General features: G+C 39.9%; 1 protein-coding gene across 5 annotated transcripts; it reads left to right on the forward strand.

Moving 5' to 3' along the window:
• Positions 1 to 848: 848 nt before the first annotated feature.
• stk39 (serine threonine kinase 39) lies at positions 849 to 25655 on the forward strand. Of its 5 annotated transcripts, XM_071538106.1 has the most exons (19): positions 849 to 965; positions 2730 to 2842; positions 3211 to 3319; positions 4142 to 4280; positions 4999 to 5054; positions 6384 to 6493; positions 6760 to 6861; positions 7300 to 7433; positions 7568 to 7616; positions 8510 to 8575; positions 11041 to 11112; positions 11798 to 11920; positions 12623 to 12652; positions 13093 to 13149; positions 13816 to 13877; positions 20420 to 20472; positions 20679 to 20747; positions 21924 to 21988; positions 24121 to 25655. In XM_071538106.1, the coding sequence occupies exons 1-19, from the start codon at positions 860 to 862 to the stop codon at positions 24193 to 24195; spliced, it is 1590 nt and encodes a 529-aa protein (XP_071394207.1). In that variant the 5' UTR covers positions 849 to 859; the 3' UTR covers positions 24196 to 25655. The 5 variants fall into 5 exon arrangements, 4 of the variants coding, with proteins under 4 accessions (XP_071394207.1, XP_071394209.1, XP_071394208.1 ...); XM_071538108.1 differs by lacking the exon at positions 11041 to 11112 and having other exon boundaries at positions 13801 to 13877; XM_071538107.1 differs by lacking the exon at positions 11041 to 11112.
• Positions 25656 to 25904: the final 249 nt, after the last annotated feature.

Genomic DNA, 25904 nt, shown 5'->3' on the forward strand with positions numbered 1-25904 from the left:
AATTATAGATTACACAATATAACAATAGACATACACTATATATAATACATAAGAATATATTCAAATTTATAGTAGTTTTTGTAGTTAGCACATAAAGCTTGATAACTGCTTAATATCTGTGGCTATCACCCCATACAAAGAGCACTTGACCATTTAAAGGTGTGATGGTGCCATCTACTGTTCAATGTTAATACTGTTCATTTTTGGGATACAATGTTGCAATTTACTCTGCATGTGACATATTTAATCGTCACACATCACTGTGTGACACAAAGCTCTAGCAGCCTTCCTACTATGCCAACTTGGGAGGTTAATAATATATTGTAAGTCCAGACAGTACATTAATACAGACACAAAGGTTTTAATTAGTTCACATAAAATATATAAAACAGTTTGTGTTTAATATGGAACGATAAAAATCTGCACTTAGGCTTTTCTAAAACTTCCTGGTAACATAAGTGAAAGTAGGCTACTATAAAGCAGAACACACATTAGGCCATAATTAATATCAGATGATCTAATGAATTATAGACTTCAGAAGAACCCGCGCCTACATGTAGTCTGCTCAGATAATTTAAAGTTATTTTAATGTAGCATGGCCTAACTGAGTGTATAGGCCTATTGTTCCTCTAATCTACATTTGATTTCTATATCACACTATGAATGGCGCTGCATGGTGAGTGTGTGTCTGTATCTCTCTCTGTGTGTGTGTGTGTGTGTGTGTGTGGTCCGTTATTTTCCGGGTGTTTTCATCGCTAGCGGTAGTTGCTCTGCAGCAGCTGACACTTGTAGTCAGGAGGTGAGGTCAAATTTGACTGTCTGTCTGTCTGTTGCTAACTAGCGCAGCATCATCATCATCATGGCGGAGCAAGGCGAATCTCCGGCTCCTGTCCACAACCCGCAGCCAGCGCTGACATCCAGCTGGCCAATTACCAGGGAGTCGTACGAGCTGCAGGAAGTCATAGGTTAGTACCCTACGATGTGGCGATGTCCGATGAACATTATATCTTATCATGAATAGGCATGGCACGACGGGTTATCAGTTGTGAATGACGGCGAGGGCCTACCGGCTTTTTCATGTGCAACAGCGTCCTGCAATGCTTTGCAATGCGGATGTTAACAAGCATATTCAGCCCGCCGGTCTCGGAAACAGCAGATGTTTCTATATTTCTGACGCAGCCGAATCTGTTGAAATACTGAATTACTGCGCGGGGTTGGAAATGTCACATTCCTTAAGTGCGTTTTTAAATGCTTCAGATAGCCACAGATTTCCTCTGTGCTGAGCGATGCCCATTTATGGCACGTGTCCAGTTTATAAGCCATTACTAAAATCACAGATGCATGGCTGTTTGTACAGCGTGTAATTTCACTGGTGTTTATCTGTGACCGTGCATAGTCTGAAATAAATAGCCTGTCACATCCTCTCAACTAGAAGTTTTACACATTTTACATTATTTTTTTTTTAATTATTAGGTATTATTATTATGATTATGATTAGTAGTAGTCGTAGCCTAGTAGTAGTAGTAGTAAGCTGGTATTAGTAGTATTACTACCAGTAGTAGTAATATTAGTAGTGGTAGTAGTAGGCAGGATAGGCAGCAGGATGGACAAGTGGTTAGTGACCATCCTGTAAAGGGAAAGTCACAGGTTCAGTCCCCACAGGAGCCATGGGGTCAAGCTAAAGTGTCCTTGAGAAAAACAGTGAACCCATACCTGCTCACTCACTGTTAGGCACTGTGGATAAACCTAGCTAAAGTAAAAATAATCAACAATGTATATGCTTTGGATATTGTTACTATGATTGAATTTGTTTCACTTCTTTGAGGATTGTGGACGTGTAGTTTCTTTGGAAACATTTTCTTTTGTTGTGACTTTTAAAATTCACCTTTTCTGCATATTTGAAAAAATATGTTCCACTGCTTAACTCAGTCAAAATCCTGTGTTGTTTAAAATTTAAGGTAATACGTTAAAGTTATATTACCCCAATAATCCATGAGATATTATGTTTGAAATATGAAAGAGCCGTTCACTAAAGACATCAAAGACAAATTCATGCACCACAATGAAAATCCTGATTTTGCAAAAAAAAAAAATGAAAAGGAAGTTATTGAAATATTTTTGGCAAATGCTTTTACCCTGCGTCAGTGTTTTGGGTGTGTGGATGAGCTGACAGCTTAAGGTAAAGTCATATCATTGCTGATAAGAAGCAGCGCTACAGCTGTGCGCTGCTGACTGTGACAAGTTAGTTAGTCCTCGGCTCTGTGCTCATAATCAACTGGTAAGCAGTCCGATCTCCTCTGTTCTCCACTTCTCCTTATCTGTCACTAACAGTTGGCAAGCAATATGTTGTGTGTCACAGCTTCTTAGTGTGAACAACTTCATTGCCTCCAGCGTGGCCTGGTTTTTAATAAAGCCTTTAAACGAGTAAACGGTCCATCATGTTAAAAATAAACTACTGTACTTAAGTTCAACTTATGTCATCATCTTATCTTTCAGCTACCACATATAAAAGATTAATACCATAATAAAAACAAAACAAAAAAGATTAACAATAGGCAAGACAAATACCATAACAGGCACTGTGTGATATTGGATTTAAGAGAAATGCCTTTGTAATCACTAGGCGTTCCCCAAAGGGACAAGCTCATGTCCAGTTGAGTGTGATGTGAGAGTCTGTCTTTCCTCCTGTCTTATGTTTTTTTATTGCTGTGTTGTGGCTGTGATTCCAGGCAGCGGGGCCACAGCTGTGGTGCAGGCGGCCCTCTGTACCCCCAGACAGGAGCGCGTGGCCATAAAGAGAATCAACCTGGAAAAATGCCAGACCAGCATGGATGAGCTATTGGTGAGTACAACAATAAATATGGGCTATTTTCCCAGCCTGCATCCACAGAGTGTTTCTTTACCTCTCTGATGCTCTACTACTTTTCTTCTGGTCCACGTTGTTATTGTTAAGTGTGAATGGGTGAAAATTGGACATTTTTGAATGCAAATTTAGAGGTCATAGTAATTAATTTTTTGCTGTAAGATTGTTTATAGGGTGTGCAGGAATCTATTGATTCACTTCTAGTTAATATGTAAATAATTACCTGTGGCTTGTTTTGGATTATCACAAAGAAACAGAGGATGTGATAAAAACAGAATTTTAAAAATATTTTTGTTCAGTGCGATAGATTTTACTTTTCTTATCTTGTCTTTTTTCTCTCCTAATAGAAAGAAATTCAAGCAATGAGCCAGTGCAACCATCCAAATGTCGTCACCTACTACACCTCCTTTGTAGTGAAGGATGAACTTTGGTTAGTCATGAAGCTTCTGAGTGGTGGTAAGCTTCAGCTGCCAAGCTATGTGGAACAAAATGCTATTTCTGCTTCAATAATACATCATGCTCAGTGAATGTGATTACACTACACTGTAAATGCCCTTTTTCATGAAAGCACAGTTTGTGCTTTGATCTGCTGATTAGGTCATGTGAAGTGTGTTATAGGTCATTTATATAGCAGTTAGCTCAAATCAAGAAATATAGTTTATAAGCCATGATGTTACTCAGTATAACCTGGGTTTCTCATCACTGAGGGTAGTCATACAGAGTTTACACATTGTGTAATGACTGCAAAATTCATTATCAAATCATTATTGAAATCTAGTTGGCAAAAATGATGGTTGGCATGAAATTAGACATGAAATTAAGTAATTGCTGAAAAAAGTAGTAAAAAAGCTGAGCTGCCTTGCCAGCATTTCAACCACTAGCTGGTAGCTACTTTGCTTCCTTGTGAATAGGAATTTTCTTCTTATGCATGGGAAAAAGCAAAAGATGGTAACTCAAATGTAGTTTTTCACTGCAGTATTTGAAGTAGGCTGTAGTGCTGTTGTGTAGGAGCAGCAGAACACTCATAGTCACATGCTATGGTCAATAAAATCACTGTTTTGACAGCAATAACGTTACTCACCTTAATCTACTGCCTCTCATGTTCTATCGATTAAGGAAAAACAAGCAAGTAAAATACATTGTAATAATTTGTATCCTGGTCATGGATATTTGGCAAGTGATGACTCAATGGAGCTTTTAGCAGAAGATTTGTGTTGCCCATTAATATGTGATAAATTAACACAGCACTTCTTGTTTTCCTATGGTGTGTCTTTTTAGGCTCAATGCTGGATATAATAAAGCACACAAGCAAAGAGGAGCACAAAAATGGAGCTCTAGATGAGCCCATTATCGCCACCATACTAAAAGAAGTCCTGGAGGGCCTGGACTACCTGCACAGAAATGGACAGATTCACAGGTAAAAATTTTTATTTATTTATTAATTAAATAACTTTTTAAGAACTGACAATGACTGCTTAATACACAGTTTGAATCACAATTTTTGATCATCAAGTATCAAGAAACCACGTGCAAGAGCACCTGGTGATAACAATGCCAGTCTGAAGTCGGCTAACATTTACTTGTTTATTGAAAAATTAAATGTTCAAGTTCAATTTCAAGTTTGTTTATTTATATATCCCTTTAAGCAGATACTGATCAACATACAACAGATTGATATAGGACAAACATCAGGAAGAGCAAGACACACAAAAACAGATTTTAGCAAGACATAACAGCCGACCTATTCTACATAGCCTAACCTAGCCTAACCCTCAATGCATACAAGGAAAAACTCCCAAGAAAAAAAACTATTATGTTACTAAAAACCTAAATGTTATTGTCACTTCATTCTAAGTTACTCTAAGATAAGAGAGTTTACCCAACGGCTAAAGCTTAATGTAAACGTAACTTTAATACAGTTCATACAATTGCATTTATTGACCGGCAGTCCAGTTGTGTCCTGTAAATTTCCTGGATGTCAAGGTCAGTGAGACCAGGCCTAAACCTTTATTAGCCCCTGAGGCAGTGCTCCACATGGCAGTGGGCTGTGAGACTCATTCACACACATGGAAGAATCAATGCTGCTCCACATGACTGTGTTGTGTGACTGTGTTTTTGTGTTTGGTTGACCTCAGGGATGTGAAAGCTGGGAACATACTACTGGGAGAAGATGGATCTGTTCAGATTGCAGGTGTGTTGGAGCATGGCACCGCTCTCTTACTCAGCCTTTTTGTTTAGTTTAAGACAGTGCCACAATATTTCAAAAGCACAGGGGCCTATATCCTGGATAAATTTTAATTAACTAATGAAGAACAGTAATTTCAAAGCAGGTTAACATTTTTTGTCGCCATAATTCAAACCAGGCTCACATGGGACTGGTAATACTTACTTAAATGTCGACATAATACTAAATACGGTTCAACCAGAGTTTTGGAAGCCAATACCAATATCAATTTTGTCTTAAAGCTGCCGTTAGCTAATATTTTGTGCCGATATTACATATCTCTTATAGTTGGCAGCATGGAAAAGCCTCTGAAACAGCATTTAAATGTGACATTAAAACTCTTCATTGAAACCCAGACTAATAAAATTATTTTAGGGTTACCAGCTCTTTAAAGCAGTATGACCCATCCAATTCAATGTTAGGGAGAACTCTGGGATACATTACTGCCTTTAAATGAAGAATTCATTTACTGACTTACACTGATTTACTGACTGAAAAATAGAATATGCAAAGAAAAAAAAATCATTGCAGGTTTTACAGACAGTTTTTCTGTAGCTGCGGTCAGGAAGGAACCTCCATCACATCAGTGGACAACATGGCTAGAAGATATCCGATATTTATTAAAATCTCAATATCGGCCCAATATATTGGCAAACCAATATGTCGGTCTAACCCTAATAGTAAGGTTATGAGGTTCAATGGACTTATATTTATGATGAAGATCTTTCTTAGCTTGCCTGACGAATCACTTAATTGTTGCTTTTACTTGTATTTGCTCATTAACCATGTAACCATTTGAATTTCGTGATTTGTGTCACAGGCACCGCTGCTTTTTCAGCTGCTTTCTTGAGTTCATTGTTATCTGGACCAATGATAATCAATCCTCAGCTTATTGCAGTAACAGAGTTGCTTTACTCATATGGGTACATAACAACAGAGGCCAATGGCAGCCAGTCTGTGAAAAGTAAAATTCAAATGCGGACATGGTTAACGAGCAAATACGAGCGAAAATGAAAATGAGCGATCCGCGGGGCTGGATCCAGGCAATTTCTTTGCTGTCTGCTGTACAATATTTACTATCCAATCTGCAGCTCTGAAATAGGATCTGTCAAACTGATTGAACACAGAGTCTTAAATTAGGAAAATACACAATCTTTGTTTTATGTTTGGTTAATGCAATTAGCCGAAATGTCTTGGCTGCATCTGTGTTCATTACAACACAGACCACGCAGCACACCCAAATGTCTTTCTATTAGCTATAATATAAAATGTACATGGTATTATTTTGTGTTTAAGATTTTGGAGTAAGTGCATTTCTAGCCACGGGAGGAGACATGACCAGAAACAAAGTACGAAAGACCTTTGTTGGCACACCATGCTGGATGGCACCAGAGGTGATGGAACAGGTGAGTCTAACTGTATTATTCACACATAGGCAGTTGCTAATGACATCTTACATCTCAAATACTTGGAATATTTATGTGCCTGTGCATGTGAGTTTGTTTCTGTTTCAGGCTAGTACTAATCCATAACGTGCTTTAATGCTATGGGTAGCTAATTTGGTGTATCAGATGACATGGCAACCACTGAGGCCATAATATCTACACCAAGCTCCCAAGATATGAAGTGAATTCCGGTGATATTACAGACTGTTGTAATTCCAAACCCACAGGTGCGAGGCTATGATTTCAAAGCAGACATATGGAGTTTTGGAATCACGGCCATAGAGTTAGCAACAGGGTCTGCACCCTATCACCGATACCCTCCCATGAAGGTGAGTGTTCTGACTGCGTAATTGGGTGTAATTTAATCAGAGCATGGTGTCCTAAGCAGGGCTATAGCTACAGGTGCTGGCAAAATGCAAGAAAGCAATGTCCATAAAAATTATTGGTTTGCTACACACTTACTCACACTTAGATCAACTTGTTTCAGTTATTTATCTTTTAAATTTTCAAGCAAACATTTGGAGTTAACAACTCATTTTGTCAGGTTCACTCATAGGCTGCATTAATGGGTAGACTTGAAAAAATGCAACCATACATCCAATCCAGAGATAACTTTATCTATGGAAGCCCATTACATTTACTCTTCATGAGATTTATTCTATAAGTGGTTTCCTGGTTTGAGTTTCTTATCTTCACCAACCACATTTTTGTAAAATTTGCTATTGAATTATGGGGATGGCTCTGACCATTTTTTCCTGTCTTTGCAGGTCTTAATGCTTACCTTACAGAACGATCCACCCACCCTAGACACAGGTGTGGAGGACAAGGAAATGCTAAAGAAATATGGCAAATCCTTTAGAAAGCTAATAACTATGTGCCTTCAGAAGGACCCTGCCAAAAGGTTAGCTCCATATTCCATGTACCAAATATTTCAAAGAGGGCAGATGCTATTCGTGATCAATAAAATACACTTAACATTCAGCGAGTGTTGTGCTATGATGCATTTTCTGGCAATTGTGTTTTCTTCGTCTCTAGGCCTACAGCTGCAGAACTTTTGAAGTGTAAATTCTTCCAAAAGGCCAAGGTATGAGCTACATCTCACATATTTGAGTTGCCATCTTTGTTTGATGTTGGTATACATCCTATCTTATATTCAGCTCCCATGCCGCCGCTCACCAATCGTTCAGCCCTGTATGTTGTGAATAGTGGTTCATAATGGTTATACTTAATAGGATGCATTAAACAACATATCAAACAAATCTACAAGGGTATTAAATCGTATTGATCATAATATACTATTGCAGAAATAATGACAATACCAAAGTACATAAATAACACAAAAGCAGCTTATGAGATTAGATCCAACCCCTCGAAAAATATGGCAAACCTTAAATCCTACCAAGTCTATATTGTCGTAAATCATGACTCACAGCTCACAGCTATGGTGCCTTATGCTATATATTGTTGCTTGGGCTGTAAAATAATGACTTGCTGTACATTTCATAGTTAAATGTAAGTTATTTGTAATGTTATGTAATGATAATTCACAGTAATATCTTAAATCTTACAATTCAGAGATAGGAAAAGCTGTTCACTTTGAATGTCAGCTATGTAAAAGAAATAATTTATTTGCAGCTTTAGCTAGTATCGTTGGTGTAATGTTACCTAAGTCACGTATGGGATGCAGCCCCACCTTACTGCTGTCTATTTTAGAGAAGTGAGCAAGTGAAAGAATAAGCTCAATGTCTACTGATGCACAAGTTGGGCTTTCAGAGATCTTTTATGCACACTTAACAATACCAACACTGTCTTACAACCTTCCACCAACCCAGATTATTTCTGAAGGTCGCCTTTTGAGAAACCCTAGAACTCCAGTGTTTGGATTTTCATGATTAGATTTTGATTAATTTCATGCATTCATTCATTTCATTTTTTTAATGATTAGATTCTGATTCATGGTTTGATCTTCTCTTTCAGAACAGAGAGTATCTAGTTGAAAAGCTTTTGTGTCGTGCACCAAAGATTTCCCAGAGAGCTAAGAAGGTATGTCTAAACAAACATTCCCTGTAAAGTAACTCCATTATTGACTAAACATGAACAAATTATGTCAGAGTGCTGGGGATTGACTGAACTCTCTCTCTCCCCTAGTATGTTGCATTTACAGTCAACACAAACTGAGCAGACTCACTTTCTTCAGCTCCTCGAACACTTTATGGCCAAAACTGTTGTGTGGATTATGTGCAAATATGGGCCACTGCTGGAACCATAGCAGTCAAGCAAAATGGATGTGCTGACAAGTCATGCGTCAGTGGTCCCCAAAGTTGCTCACTGCATGTGGCACACCAAACATTATCATTCCATTTGCTTGCTCAGTTTCCCACTAGTCATAGTTTACTGGCCGGAAGTGCAGTATTCAGGCACGACTGATATCGGCTTCCCATCATTCTCCAACTGGAGGGCCGGGATAGAGATAGGATAGAAATTGGAGTAGAGGGCCATTGCCGGGAGGCAGAGTGGCCGGGTGGAGGGGTGGAAATTCACTGACTTGGTCAGGGTTAAATGGAGGACATGGTGGATAGCGGAGGCGTTATAGTGTATGACGTTAACATTACGCACAGACAGAGCAGGGCGTCAATAAAGAGCGAGGCGGCTGTGGTGGAAATGGCATGAGATTCAGGTTTGTTGATGGTTAGGGTGGCAACCACAGGCATCTTTGGGAATTATAGCAATGAATGGAATGGGACCTATTGTTAAACAGGTCAGCTTTCCATTAAGTATTCCAAGCCACATGTCCAATTTTGACTGTAGTTACAATCAACCCTGAAGCAAAGATTGAGATTTGTTCCAAAATGAGCTATCGATAAAGATAGTGACACCTACCTTTATCAAATGATTGAAAACAAGATTAAAATAAATAATGGTACTTTATGAAAGAACTTAGTTTGACAAAACACATTTACAGACTGGAGCCTCTATATTGTAGAGTCATTGCCCTTCATTTTTTCCAAAATGCATATACAGCATTTAATGCTTCATATGTACACGTTGTTTTCATGTCTTGTGTCCTGTGAAAAGTGTAAAATAGAGAGGGTGCATATACAGAAGTGATGCCCATGTAATTTTGGATTCACTCGATTGCGCAAGTTTGCGAGCCACAGGGCCAGTGTCCTTGTTGTTTTGTGCTGATTTGACCTGTGGAGTCATCTGCATTATACACTCAGCAGACACAGCCCGAGCCTGCAGAGGCAAGCAGCGTTGCAGAAACATTGTCATCTCAGGATGCTGTGACCTCTCCATATCAGGGAGCACAGAGGCCCGTCTCTCCCCTCGCTCTCCCAAGCTCCTGCTCAGTTCCTCTCCTGTCTCCTACCTCACCCTCCTCTCTTTACACATCATCTTGTCCTCCGTGGATTGCCATCATTTCTCTCTTCACCTCTTTGCCCCTCTCTCCCTGGGACTTCCTGTTCTATTCAGTTTCAGTCTCCTCTGTGATATTCTTGTTAAACATTGCAACACCTTCCCATGGGTAACAGAAAAGAAATTATATTTTTAGTTGACGATAAAAAATTCCAGGTTTATCATAGACAAATACCACACCAAGTTTTTCTATATATTGATATGTTTTACTATTAACTTGATGAAAAAAAATAAGATAGAGAAATGTAGTATGATGAGAACTAATCTTAGAAACATGGGTAGGGGTCAAGAGAGGAGACTTATAGCCAGACAGCCATTAAATATTCAGATACTCTTTAAATGGTCCCCAAATCTTACTTGAGAATATACCAGTGAATGAGTAGGAGATGGCAGATCCTCTAGTCAGCTGTCACCAACCAAGTCATATCAAATGAATACTTTATTTAATGAAGGGAGGGAGGAAGATAGGAAGGAAGGAAGGAAGGAAGGAAGGGAGGGAGGAAGGATGTCAAGGTTACAGAACTTACAATTATGGATTTCATTATTTTTTTAAATTTAAATGTAAAAAGAAAGATCACACACACACAGAAATGTATCAGTAGAGTAACCAGCAGAGGGCAGCCTGAAACCCGCTGTAGAGCTTCCAATAGAGAAAACTGCAGGCTGTATTGGTCAAAGATTAGATATGGAGTGGAGAGCCACAAAAGTGGTGGGCTGGCCTCATTGATCTGTTACATAATGGAATGCTGGAAAATGGAAAATGATTGATATTGGGTTCAAATTTGTGGCCCAGTACACAAGTGATGATAGAATATTGATTGTGAGCTGCATGGACACTTTCTGAAGCCTAATTTCAAAATGTGGGGCATTTTACTTGAATGCACAGTAATGTTTTATCAGTTGTTACCAATGCTTTCATATGCTTTGGTTTCATTTATGTTCTTATACATATTCAAGTATGTGTATATTATGTGCACCATGTGTTTTTGTGCATTTGCTATGGGATTATTTTCTCAGTTGTGTGTGCATGTGTGTGTGTGAATGTTATTCGGATGAGCTGAGTGCATTGATTTGTGTCTGTTTTGCTCAAGGAGGCTGAGCAGAATTGGGGGAGCCTGGGCTCTCTGTCAGGTTTGGAGAAAGAGACTGACACCATCAGAAGGGTAGTGCTTCTTTCACTTCACCCTAGTCTAGAGCTGGGACTCTTAGATGATGTGTTAGTGGCTTACAGTTGTGTGTGCTGTCTTTTTCTTTCTCATTGCGGTGTCCTCATACCTTACCTCAGACGACTAGACTTGTCCTCCGTTGCTTGCCTTAATTAAACCTTCTCCCAGACCACAGAACTGCTCTGCGATGAATCACAGGCTTTACCAATGACTTTGTCATACTCATCTGCTTGAAACTGTTAAGCCGGCACCAGCTGCATTTTAATATTAATATTGGTGTTTAACCAAGTTCAAGTCAGACTGGGTGTCCCACTTATGTTGCCTCTCCAGATGATTGCTAATTAGAGTTTTTCCATTGCACAAGTACTGTGCTGTACCCACACAGGGCCTTGTACTGATATGGTATACTATCAGCAACCATAGCTTTCTATTGGAATACTGTTGTGTATGTCACTTTTACATCACTAAAGTAGTAATGGCACCCATGCCAGTATCTTTTGAATGTGAGCCAGCAGCAAATATACTTGGGAACCTTACCAGTATGCCTCTAGCGTGCTTGTGCTGCACCGAACCGCGCACAAAACTTAATGGAAAAACATACGGGTACAGCGCAATATACCTGTGCAATGGAAAAACCCACAAATCATGCATTTCTAACATTGTGTGTGCTGGCGGGCTGCAGGTGAGGAGAGTCCCAGGCTCCAGCGGCCACCTGCACAAGACGGAGGACGGTGACTGGGAGTGGAGCGATGATGAGCTGGATGAAGGCAGTGAAGAGGGCAAGGCGGCAGTGAATCAGGGCAGGGTAGGTGAGACTCCCACTGAGGCCAGCCTCAACCGCAGGGATTCTTATATGAGCTCATGTGATTCTCTATATTGAGATTTAATTGCATATACTAACAGCAAAAGAAAGAAATGTTCATAGCACATCATTCTCGATTATCTTTGGGATTCAGCTTTGATTCTCACTGATAAATATCAATTCTGTGCTGTAACTGCCAGATGTGTTATGGAAATTCACACTTTGAATCAAGGTGTTGCTCAGTAATGCTGCATGCCATCTATAACCTGTTATTGCTTTGTTATGTTACTTCCCCTCTGTCTTAGCCCCCTGTACAGTCCTTCTCTCCCTGAACAGTGGGCATTTTTGGGATAGCAGATGGCTTGTCTGTGAGAGAGGCTGTCATGAGGTAGCTGTAATGAGTCTGAAGATAACTGCGAGGATTTGAGGCAGGGGGAAGTAGACAGCTATAATCAGAGATCAGAAAGTCCTATGATAAAGATACCTAACCTGGCTGTCTCCTGCAATAAACAATTAGGATGCCGAAAGCAAATAGCTGTACACTGTAGGAAATGGCTATTTAGCACAATTTAAAGATTAATTTAGATTTGTTCATACATTTGTTTGTTGGCTTCATAGATAGATAGATAGATAGATAGATAGAAAGATAGATCAGTATCATGTATTTTAGAATATAAAATTCCTTGTGCTTGATATTTCCCCCAGTCACGAAGGGTCAGAGACGAGGCCAAAGATGTAAGTTAGCTCTTTTTACATACAATTAAAATTATGAATTTGTATTTTGGTATTTTTGCATTTTGGTGAGGATTCAAGTTGTCATAGACTAATTGGCTTGCTTTATCCTTTCTGCTCCTGTATAATTTGATAACTTGGCAGAAGGGCATTATTGGAAATGCAATTATCTGTCCTCCTTGGGCAGCATCTTATGTAAGAATGATGAACTCTATTATAAACCATGTTTACTTCACCACCCTCTGTTCCTCAGTTTTACAGAATGTAATCAAAACAGCCCCAGCATCTGTTTTTACTGGCTGACAAAGCCGACAAATTGTTCCTCATTGATTGCTTTGAATTGACTTCCCTGTGTTTTCTTTATAAGATGAGTCCTGATTTGATATTTACCAAGGATGTAATAGCATTTGCACAATTATGCCTCTCATCTTTTTTCATCCTAGAATGAGGAGAATGCCAACAATGTCCCTATTGAAGGGCTTTCTATTCAGCATCCCCAGGTGAGGGATGCATCAGCACTAATTTATCATGATTCAATGACCTTGATGCCCCACTGATTGTCTATGTGTGTATATGTGCTTGTGTACATTTAAGAACGTGCATACAGTACATTTGTCTGTGTGTGTGTGTGTGTGTGTGTGTGTGTGTGTGTGTGTACATGCGTGAATGTCAGTCTCCTAGAGGGACGCTCTCAGCAGTAATAACTCAGAGTAAATGGCCGTCTGGCTGACAGTGCCAGCTCAGTGCCTGGGTGTATCTCATCTAAAAGGCTCACTGCCATTGTAGCCCATTTTCTAAGGCTATTGTCATTTTGAAAATGAGCCAAAGCAGTTTGAGGTGTACCCCTGTGTCTGACAGTGATGAAGGCCAGAAGTGCTACTACAGTTTCGCTCCACTCAGGAATTAGGCAAGACAGCTACTCAGAAGCCATCTCTCCTCCCTAATATCCATTCTTTGTCATACAAAGATACTAATGTAATGATATAGCATTGTTAACGTTGATAGATCCTTACACAGTACACCTTTATGCATTTCTTTTGATCCTTTTCTTCTCCTTACATCTTTACCCAAAATTATAATAAATGGAAAAGGGGTTTTGTTTGTCTGATCTCTTGTTGAATTATTGTACACAATGTAAACAACCTCACCAGACCTTTTCCCTGCAGGTCGAACCATACGAGCACACACCCTACATCCAAGGTGCAGTGAACATGGTCCTACGGCTAAGGTGAGACATATTATCCTTTTCATATCATTACGCCATCCTTCACCTCCTATATTTTGTCTGTACATAAAGGTGCTGATACACAAAGCAATGTTGGGATCAGTCCCAGCAACAGGCAACAAAATGAGACACAGAGGCAAAAAACAGTTCAAATATTCCCTGGCAACAATATGTTCCTATGCAATAAAAGCAACAGTGCTGAGGCAACTCTTTGTACACAATTACTAATCAGAGTTCCTAGATTCATTATTGCTTTAACAGTAGCCCCGCTTATCCAGTCCCCAACATGTAGGGTGGTAATAGACCTAATGATCTTTGGCCGGAGATGATCTGGCACTGCCGTGGATCCCTTCTTCCCAATTTGTCTCACTGGTCGTGTTGTAGGGAGGAGAGTGTTACAGTCTATTGGTTCTCCTTTGGCTGTGCTCCACACTCTGCTTTCTCCTCTGAGACTGAATTAGAAGACACCATTAGCACTCACAGCAGCCCTGTTTACTTAAACCTATTCCAGATATTGTTGTTTTGAAAATATTTCAATGAGAAAGTGGAGGCTTGTGGTTCAGCCTCAGAATTATCACTGTTTATATATGTTTTTATGATGATAATTAGTTGGCTTTATACTCAGTATAAATGATCAAAAAATCTCCCCACATGCTGTGTATGTTTATTGCTCTGAATTTCTATCCTTTTTGTTTACCACTCGGCAAAGTAGTAGTAGATTTTAATCTTAATATATAAGCAGGATATGGAGGGAATAGGGGCAAAATTCTGGGTGACTTATTATCCCTTTCTCTCTCCCTCTTTCTCTGTATACACACACACACAGAAAGAGAAAGTGAGAGTCTTGCCTAACAGACAGACAATGGTGTATTTCTGGACAGTTGAAAGTCTGTCTTTTGCTCCCTGATGAGCTGGGTGCAGAGCAGACTCTGGGTCGATGAGATAACAGGCATCTGAAGGGCCCTCCCCAGGCGCCCCACACTGCACACAAAGCCATCTCTTCTACTGTTCTGATAGTGAGCAGTGGATGAGATGCAACAGGAGAGTGCTAACTGCTTGGTGGCTGGAGAACTCTAATTATTCTAACCTAGACGTGAAAATAAATGGGCAGCTCTTTGATGTTTGGGCTCATTTTCTACTTCTCGGTTACATGATTCATCCATGGATTTACACATGTTTCTTCTGTGCAAGTATTTTGTGGCTCAAATGTATTGAGATGAAACTGTAGAGACAATCAATTATAGTGTTACAACATAAGCTCTCGTCGCAACTCTGATTGCCTGGCAACATATTTTTTTTTATCTCAAAAACTTCAGGGAGAGCTCGTAAAAACAGGGCGAAACAGAGTAATGCAGCAGTAACTGATTGTCTCATTTTAAATGAATGAATTGGAGAGAAACACATTCAATGTTTTTAGTGTGATCCCGGCATTAGGTTGTCAGGCTGTCTGTGTGGTCTGTGAGCTAAAATTATTCCATATCAGAGATGCAGACATGTGATGGATGCCTTGAATTAAGAACAGAATCTCTCTAGTTTCTCTGGCTAGAAACACAAGGATTTCAGCTGCTCTTATATGCCCTTCTTGGTGGATTACCAAAATCTGTCACTAGTAACTACACAAAATCAAGTCTTGTTATCTGAACTACAACACTCAGTATATGTCACCCAGTGGCCAATGAAGAGTGCCATAGTAATAAGGCTCAACATTTTTAAGGCTCTTTTTGACTGAAGGAGTAGTTCAGATCAACTGTAATGTTTTTAGCTGAGCTTTTTCCAACGCTCACAGAGTACTGATGGGTGTGTCAGTGCAATCTGCTTTGACGTGCTCTCCAGAGAAGCATGATGCGGTGGATGTATCAACGACAGGATTTCTGTATAATGCTGTCTATTCCATGAACTGTGAAAGAGGCACTGTCCTGACAGAGCATTACATTACATTTGATCCAGAGGCAAGATACCTTTATGCAGGCTGAATAACACCAGCCGCATTTAGCAGCTTCTGAATGTGCTCGAAGCAAGCTTGGCTGGCGCTTCGGTAAATAACCCACCCAGGTCCCACACTCAATGGTACAGGAATATAATTATTTACTGCAAACCCCTTTGGGACAAAATCTTGCTCCCCCAACATTTGACGCAAAATGTCAAAGAGTATGAAAGCCGCTCAATTTAACCTTCAAATCCAGTTTCTGACACCATCAATAAAACAGTCTCCATCTGAACTGGAGATGTCATGCTGACTGCAGATTTCTTCAAGATTTGGAAATATGTTGAGACACTGCTATGTTTACAGTCAGTTGCTGTTGTGCGTGGTACACGTGTTAATGCAGAGGCAGGGATCTGACTGTCTGAGGCTAGAACATATTTTAGGAGATGGTGGCATTATTCTAAATGTGAGCTTTGAGCTGGGGAGTGGGAAACAGGTTTATGGACAGTTTGTTTATGGTTGAGGAAATGTTAGAGTGAGAGAAGGAGAGTGGAAAAGAAAGTCATGACTGAATGATATATATATATATTTTTTTACATTTGGTTTAATTGTTTCAACAGCATTTGGTATCTTTTAAAGTGAATCAGCATTGAAGTTATTACAAGCTGAGAGACTGCATTCAGATTTTCTTTGGCTGTGTTCCTATGTTTTGGGGGCAAAGTGATATTTATTGCATTCACAAATAGTATGAGGCTGTCAGAGGCAATCAGCAGATATAGTCAGTGCCTGTGAATTACTGATGAGTGAGTTCAATCAGGGTGATTAAATCAAGAATTTGCCGGGAAAATCAAAGCCAAGATTTAAAGGCAATTTGTGGCTATTTTTGTGCTTATTTGAAGGTAAAAATTGTAGCCTATTTCTAACGGGACACATTTACCAAAGCAGCAGGGAGGGTGCTATGTAGCCAACAACTTGGAGTCTCTAATGAGGAGGATGGTTCTGATCAATCATGAGCCAAGTTTGTTGATCTACTTCAGTAACATCAAGTAAGTGAACTGCCACTGAAATGCCACTAAATGCATTCAAACTCAAGCAGAACTCCACTGGGTAAAACCAGAGATCAAGTCCTTGCTTGCTAGTCCTCGTTGTTCGGGAGATTGCTTGCAGCTTGCTTGTGTGAATTTGTTGAACGCTGTGAGTAAATAGACAAAGTAGCAAAAATCTGTTAACAAGTCTTTTAATCTGATTGTTTGTTGTATTAAAAATTATTGTCCTTGACATTCTTTAAAAGTTCGGAGATTTCAAAATAGAGAATTCCTGAAAGGACTGGCATTTGAGGAGCAAAATAAACAGCTAATTGGTCTCCTCTCTTAACTAACGAGGGTGTTAAGGCTGATTAGCCTGAGCTTTATGGTAATGTGATCCCCTCAACACCAGGCATCAGGGAACAACAGCATGATTGGATTTTTGTCAACATTTTGCTTGGAACTTGTTTTGTCTTTTTTACAAAGACAGTGAGGTCTCATGAGAATAGCTGCTTCAGCAATTTGAAGGGGAAGTTAAAACTTGCAAAATATGCTTGCTACAGTTGTAATGGCATTGGACCTTAAATAGCTGAAATAATATAGATGAAGATATATTTCATTGAGCAGCTTAGTCCAGGAGTGGCATTGGCTTAATGTTTATTGAGACTTGGTTGTTTGTGTAATAAAGGGAAGCTAGAAATTGAACAATGTCATGGCAGCTTGTGAAAGATCATGTTGATTTTGTCCAGTGTTTGCCTGGCACGGTCCACAGCCTCCTGCAGAGAGCAGCACAGCACACTGCTGATCAAGCATGGCTATAGATTATAGTCTTACAAGATACATTTTCATTGCAACTTTGACTCACTGATGAAATGTTTTCATCACAAAAACATCAGAGAGAGGTAGCAAAACAACGGGGTAAAATATCGGTTTAATTTATGTATGCATAGTCAGTGCATAAGTAGAATAATTTCAACGCAATTCTGCAATGCAATGATGCAGTGGTAACAGGTTCTGACATTTGAAATGGTTGAACTTCTACTGCAGAGCAACACACTCGATACATTGAATGTGATGGGGGTAACATTATTCCATCGCATTGAACAATTTATTTTTGCAAATTCTTTATTTTTTTTGTTTCCTATGCGGAAGCTGGACCTCTGCTTTAATTTACAATGCATAAAATGGATTGCCTCAACTCTATTTTCTCTTTATGTGTGTTCAGTCATGTGCACCTCTGTTGTCAAGATGGGAGCTCTGGGGTGCTTTCTCTTTTCACTTCAAACATAGTGGATTCTCCTCAGACTTAGATTGATTATGTTTGTTGGTGTGTGCAAAAAAAAAAAAAAAAGTCTTCTTGTCACTGTGACAAAATTTAGAATACACCTGTGTAGTCTGAACATGGCAGGCCATCTGTTTGTTTGGCCTTGGCCTCAAAGTGTGTTGAATTTGCTCTGAAATATCTACAGCTTGCTTACCCAAACGTACCAATCAGCCCTACTGTCAACAGCCTGTGTGACAGGCTGCGGTGCAGGGCTGTAATGTGTTGTAGTGACAAACACTACCTGGTGTTCCTGGGGGAACTGCCAATGGCTGGTGACATTTTGTAATGTACTGCTGTGGAGATTTCTCTTCTTTTGAGCTGGTAGTTTCCACCAGTCACCATAGTGTTTGCAAGTGAAATGTTTATTATACAGTATAGAGTCATCTCACATAAGCAATGTTAGCCTTTTGTCAAAAATGGCAAAGCACACTGAACTTTTTTCTTCATTGTTACTAGAACGAAATTGTTTAGACAGATTGGTATTTTAGAAGGTACGCTAATCCCAAATGGTCCTCACAGTCTTTTGACCTCCTCCTGCGATGTACAGAGTGCTTTCTAAACATGTGCTGTGGCTATCTATGGAGGAGTAAGTAGGCAGATTTTAGCTCTGCAGGGTTATGGTCCTCTGACATAGACGTTGCCTCTACAGCCTTAGAAACATGCAGTTTCAGCTTCCACTGCTGGAAACAGAGATGTTGTTTTATGTCCTTCTGCTCCACCAAGTTTTACCCACTGGTTTTTGTTCAACTGTAAATCTCTAAAATTAAACAAGCCAAGTTGAGTCAAAGCCAAGTGATAGTAAATCCTCACTCCCAATGTTTTTATGTTGCCTTGCTTCTAACAAACCCATTGCAAGTGTGTCTTTGGCTATGTGTGTTTTGACTTACGGGTTTAATCTCGTCTGAAATGAGGGTCAGGAGCTAGCAAGACGACTTAGATAGTGTGATTTATCCAGCTTGAGTACAAACCAAATTAATCTACTCCTACCACAGTTCCTTTGGCTAGCACTCCCATGTTCTGTTTCTATCAGCTTCTGGCTGCTCCCCTGTCACACACAGGATGATGATAAGATGGTTTTAAGCACACACCCTGTTTTCAAATGCATAAAGTTGAAGCTGCAAAGAAGCAAAGAGGACATAACATGTTTCTGCAGTCGAATGATCTGGGTGTACTACATGCTTTTATTAACATTTTGCTGCAGTCTAGTGTTGAGGAAGTACCACTTCAAAGTTGTGATTGTTCCTTGTTCTGTAAAAGGGCCACATGATGTTACACTAATTAATCACTGCATATTGATGTACTGCTGCACTATGCATTCAACAGAATTAGAGTCACCTTTAATCAGGCACAGCAGCTATACATGAACACACATGAACACACAGATGCTAATTAAGATTTTCTGCAGTACTTTGTGCAGTTTGGAAGAAAGTGATATTCTTTGTTGTGGCTTTTCAAGTCAATGCTCAATGGATGCAGCAGGTGTGAGGAACGCAGGAGAAGCAGCTAGACAGATGTTACCTTCATACTGCTCATTATGTGGAAATACAAAACTACTGAGACATGTCCTCACACATTCCCCATAGTCTGTTCATCCACTGTTACAGCACTCCACTCACTGTACCTGCTGGTGCTGTGTTCCTTCAGTCATCATCTAGGACAGGAGACACCTGTCCTTTTAAGATTGTGTTAATAGTATACTTAGGCTCCATATGTGACAAGCGTAGTCATTCAGAGCATCTCTTGAAAGGCAGGAGAAATTCTGTCCATCACATACAGTATAATGCCCATCACTCTTCCATGGTAACTCAATTGCCTGATCATTTTCCTTATTTTGGTTTACTTATTTGGGTTAGGTGATTCATGTTTATATTATGCGGCGTTAATGCATCTTGTTAACACCCTCAGTTCAACAATCTCGCACACATTTACCTCCTTTACATGCAGTAGCTTGATAAGCTTAGTGGTGTGGTGCTAAAGTGTTGGCACGTCAGCTGGGCTTTTTCTCCACATCCTCACTCCTCCTGGATCACACGGAGCATCTTCATGTCTGCACATAGCCCCGATCCCCCACTCCCACTCACCTCCTCATGTACTGTAGCTCTGAACAGAGTCGCGTTTCTTAAGTGGAGTCCCTTAAGTGGAGTCCCTTGTTATTGCTCCCATGGGAGAGAGTCATAGGAACAGAAGTCTTAACAGACAGAGAAGCGACAAATCCAAATCTGACATTTGAGATATTGCTTTTGCAATCATATCCTCTTGTCTCTCCTCTCAGGAACTCTAGAAAAGAATTGAATGACATCCGGTTTGAATTCACTCCCGGGCGAGGTAAGAGCTCAGCAAAAATGGATTTGAATATCCTATTCTCTTTGTGATAATACCTTCAGGTACTGTGAATTGTTCTGTGTGTATCGGGTAATGGCAGTGTTTGAGAATAGAATTGCTTGTGTCAGTATCTAATTCAATATCTAACACAATTGCTGGATGAGTGGAATGTTTCAGGCTTAATATTTGTCATGTTACTCCCCCAACAGACACTGCTGATGGTGTTTCCCAGGAGCTGTTCTCAGCCGGTCTGGTCAATGGGCATGACGTTGTTATTGGTAATGTTACACCTCTTTATTCTGATAAATTGCATAGCTTGAATACATATTTATCTTATTGGAGTTGATGTACCATAAAACTTCCAATAATTGCCGGGTCTTTATTTACCTCAGCAAAAGAGAGGCTATTATTATAGACAGGCCATTATTTCTTTTGGCAGGTCCACAGCGCCTGTTATGCCTAAAAGTGATAGAGATTATCTGGATTCTGTAAAAAATTATAATATGGTGTTTAAATTCATACAATCGCCCACTTATAGCCTAAAAATATTAATGCTACAGGCAACTGATATCAGATAATAAGTTATTCTTGTAGTGTCAATATTGAAATGCCTTGCAACCGCCTCTCTCGAAATTTGCTCTGCATATTGTATAACCTGTCATATATTGTTTCGTCTCTGCTCTATACTTTATTTATTTTTGGTAATATATTTTATGATATTTTAATAATTTCAATAAAATTTTAGGTTATGAATTATGGCATAGGCTATAAGTCCGCTATAATATATTGTATGAAATTAGACTCCTTTCTGGTAGTTCTGCCATATTTTTGTTTTACCTGGCTTTTGGGAACCAGACTTTATTTATGCATACACATAACATAACGGTTATTAGAGATCCGGCCACTGTTTGAGAGCCTGTCTTTATTGGAAGTTTTATGGTATGGACAGATCACAATAGGGGGTCTGAATGTTTCTATTCATTTATTTTGTGATTAGTTACAGGGTGTTCATAGTGTGTCAGTTTTTTATTTCATACAGGAATGCATCTTTATGCAGATTTACAGATACAGTATATCATATATCAAATACTGTATATCACTATATCGTAAATATTAATATTTATGATTTTCTGATGGAGATGATGTTTCCTGGTGGGACAAGATAGCTCTCCACGAGAGAAGCACACAGCTCTATTCTGCTATCACTGTTTCTAGAATAGCACTGCGACATTGCACTCACTCATCTGTGCGTGCGCGCACACACACACACTACATGTATACAGTATATGGGACTTACGCCTAACAGCAAGCTCACAGCTACTTATGACCTATACAAGTTTGCCATTATACAGTGATGGAGATGTTTCCTCCTATATGTTATTGATATGTAAATGTAGAAAACATCTGTTACCATCAGATTTGTTTGTCTTATGCCCTCTGTATTACTGTTACAGTTGCTGCTAACCTTCAGAAGATTGTAGACGACCCAACTACCTACAGAGTATTGACCTTTAAACTGGTGAGTTTCCAGACGATTAATGCAATAACACCCTCTGTCATAGCTGTGTAAAATGAGACAGTAGGATATTTCCATTTGTGCAGGGCAAACACCTAAATGTTACATGAATATAAAGTGGAGACATATACTCAGGTGCCTGTTTATGTGGCGTATTCCAGTATCTCAGAAACAGACATCCACCTGGGTTTGTCATGCATGACAATGTCTAGTGTTTACAGAGATTGGTGCGACAAAAAACAAAAAGCGTCCCTGTCAGCGGCAGTCCTGCGAGCATAAACAGCTTGTTGATGGGAGAGGTCTAGGGAAAATAGCGAGAACTGAAGTTAATAGACAGGCCAAAAACAGCCAAATAACATCAACATGGACCAGCATCTGGTTTTGAACGTTCTTGAATCGATGACCCAAAGAACTGAAGCTGTTGTGGAGGTGACGGGGGATTTGAGCCATTACTTGATAGGTGGACATTTTAATGTGTGTAGAGCCTTAAAATCTACTACATGACTAGTTCAGAATTAACATTTTGCTGTGTGGTTTCAAATCTGAGTGCAGTAATGGTTACATTAAGTCAACATGTGATCCAGACACTTAATGGGATCCTGTATCATTACTGAGACAATCCCCTAGAGGAATGGACTGAGAAAGACTGATACCAGATGTGCATCTTATGCTGCACATGTGCCTCTTTAAAAAAACAAAACAATCACCTCTGTTTGACATTGATCTAACCAATGCAGAAACAATGCAAATCCTGGAAATAATTAAATAATCTACAAAAGCAATTAATGTCAATCCTGCTGGATTTGCAGAAATATTCTAATTATGTTCTAGTGGCCTTCCTAAAGTTGTGGGTAAACAACATCTGTGCGTCGGGTCACAGTGCATCGCAGATTGACCTTTCTGCCATGTTCGTCTTATCAGCAGCTAGTGAGCGCTGCAGGTGGAACACTCTCAGGAGAGCCGAGCTGCAGCTGTAGAGTCGGGGCAGCACCCGGCCTGCCATGTAGATATATATCGGCATTCTCCCATTTCCATTTGTGAACACTGCAGGTGGTATAAACTCCTCACTGTCGCTCAACTCTCCCTTTCCAAAAGAAGAGTTATGTTTGCAGTGCCACACAAACCCAGAGAGTGAGAATAATTATCCTCACTGGGGGAACAATTGATAAAAAAATTTTTATCTAGCCGATTTATGGCGCGGGCGGCAGTGGAGCAGCTTTATGATTGAACTAAACAAGAGGTCACTATAGACTCTGCGAGCTCGCTAAAAGTGACCTGTTTTCATCACAGTCCTTCTGTGTTGATCAGACGACTGCAGAGCTGTCAGACCCCCAGAGAGATGGAGTGCCTCTCCCTGATCAGGTGTAAATTGCTGCAGGTGTCAGGCCACCCACTCAGGCTCAGGTTCTTTCACAGGAGGATAGCTGAGCGAAAAAGACATATTGATTGGCTCTCAGGGGCCACTCAGACAAATCTGAATGCACATCGCCTTTAATACGGCCTGCTTTGTAGTGTCTGAGCAGCATAATAAGCTTAAAATAAGCGCTCACTGGAAATGTCAATAAAATAAAGCTTGTGTTTAGTCCCAGGGGGCTATTTAGTTTAGAGGCGATCTCCAATACGTGCAAACTACAAAGAGTTCAAGGCGCTGATGCCAAAACTATTCTTTCAGCAACTTGAAAGTTCAGTTTCTTTTTCATGTTTGATCCTACTGCATGCATGTTCAACTTCTAAACTTCTGGGTCGGCTAGGCCACCTAAACCTGAGTCACATTTTTATTAAATAATTAACTGAATTAAATTACTCTGTAGTTCTGTGTACCAAAGACTTTTAAACCTTTTTCCAGGACTAATTTTCCTCTTGCCTGCTCCCTTGTCTTTGTTACTGAATTCAAATACATTTCCGGAACTAGTTTCAAAGTTTTCAGGAAATGAGACCAAAGGGTTGAAAAGGCTTTAATCCGTGAAACAATAAGCTTACTAACTGTAAGTAGGTTCAATCCCCTGGTTAATCCGGGTTTTTACAGTACAGCTGTTCTGCAGATTTGGTAGGATTAGGTTTGGTGGTGGAAGTGAGAGTTGCAGGGTGCGTGACCTCACCCCGCTGACCCTATCGATGTCTCCCTGCTCACTCAGGCTTCCAGCTGCGATGACGCGGAGATCCCAGACGAGGTGAAGCTGATCGGCTTCGCGCAGCTAAGTGTTAGCTGATGCCCTCTTCATGTCTGAAGCAGGTGAGACAGGGGAGACAGTTCAGGGCAGACAGACTGAGGAACACGCCACCACACCCTGCACAATCCCCCTCCCCCCTCTCCACACCCCTTCCCCAAATCACACTAACCCCCCCCCCCCCCCACCACCACCACCACCATCCCGTTCACTTGCCCTGATGCCAACCTCTGCCACAACCACCGCCCCGCCTCCACCTCCTTAGCTCCTCCCTCCCTGCTCACTGTCCTTCGACCCTTCAACCCGCCACCTTACGACATTCCACCGCCCAGCGCATGGACCGGGATCAGGATAAAGCCCAGGAAACTAAAGATGTACTCAGGTGGTGAAAGCAGGTGATTAAGATGTAGCTTTGGATGTTTTATTTGAATCTTTTTTTTTTTGTTGTTGTTTATTTTGTTTTGGTTTTATATCATGTTACCTCTGCATTCAGCAAAGCTCTCATTATTTATTGAAATGAGAAGGTATTTTATTTTTCTCACGCTGTTTTTGTTGCCACAGTGAAAACAAATTTGCTTCGACTTGGCATTTCACAAACCCAGTCATTCGTGATGTTTCCCTTAGGTCTGTGTCGTGTCCTGCAGAGAATGTAAGATTTAGTTTATTTATGGGAAAAGCACATTTTCATGATAATATAATGAATGTCTAAAAAGAGGATGAATTGTACTACTGTGTTAAGACATGAATTCCATTGACAAGAAGGGACCCATTTGCTTGAGTGTACAGGAAAAATTAGACCTGGATGCGACCGTGTATAATTTGCTGCTCATTTCAACAGTGTTAATGCTTCAAAATGCTAGAGGTGCCTTGTTCATTTTTCTGTGCCTAAGAGAGTAGGTAATGAGAGAGACCACATAGAACACGAAGAGCAGAACCTGCTAATTACCATTTCACAAACATATTATTCCAGCAATGATACGATTCAAGTGAAGTATCTTTCTCAAGTTAATGGGACAAGCTATAATGCACTTTTGGGCAGAGTGTTATGCACCTGACAAGCAGATGCTTAGCCCTGGGAGATTTAACTTGTATGCTTTTGTCATCTGACAAATGTCATCTAAAACCTAACAGAACCTGCAGTCATGTAATCCGCTTTGGTTGATGTGGTTTCAGAAGCCAAGCTAATAAACAAAATCATAACAGTTTCATTTTCTTGCTCTGTCCTACTGCACTACAAAAGTTTTTGTTCCCAAAAATATAGTAGTAACTAAAATGTACTGTATGACAATGAATCTGAAGATGAAACCAAAAGGCAACTATTGAAAGGTTGACGAGCCATTTGTTTGTCCAAACAAGTCCAGTAGCTCTAAATTATTTTTAAGTATTGAAGTAGTAAATATTAACTTGTACTAAATTCTTTATTTTAAGAGGTAATTTATTGTGTTTTCTATGTACAGTATGTGTACCATTTCAGCATATTATCCCTGTTCCCTCTCTGTAATCAGCTGATTTCAAATTTCTGCAGAGGAGCAACAAATAAAGAATTGCTATTATTAAAAAAACTTTGTGTGGATTATTTGGTATTGGCTGAATGCGTGGCAGTGTTATTTTATTATAACTAGTGTAATATTCATTATATCTGCCACCTACACCTATCTTTTGTTATATCCAGTTAATGGCATATTTTACGTTAAATTCAAGCACAGACCAGAGTTTGACAATCGTGACAGGATCTGACAGGTTTCAGCTAC

The sequence above is a fragment of the Centroberyx affinis genome, unplaced genomic scaffold, assembly GCF_046629955.1.
Source record: "Centroberyx affinis isolate AG114_WGS23_722 - 3 ecotype Tasmania unplaced genomic scaffold, CSIRO-AGI_Caff_v1 ptg003208l_1, whole genome shotgun sequence".
Taxonomy (NCBI): domain Eukaryota; kingdom Metazoa; phylum Chordata; class Actinopteri; order Beryciformes; family Berycidae; genus Centroberyx; species Centroberyx affinis.

What these genes read in the sequence shown, in the direction of transcription:
- stk39 (XM_071538106.1), top strand. Translation starts at nt 860, where the DNA reads ATGGCGGAGCAAGGCGAATCTCCGGCTCCTGTCCACAACCCGCAGCCA. An exon ending in CCAGCATGGATGAGCTATTG is followed by an intron (nt 2,843 to 3,210) that starts GTGAGTACAACA and finishes CTCTCCTAATAG; the next exon opens with AAAGAAATTCAAGCAATGAG. An exon ending in ACCGATACCCTCCCATGAAG is followed by an intron (nt 6,862 to 7,299) that starts GTGAGTGTTCTG and finishes CTGTCTTTGCAG; the next exon opens with GTCTTAATGCTTACCTTACA.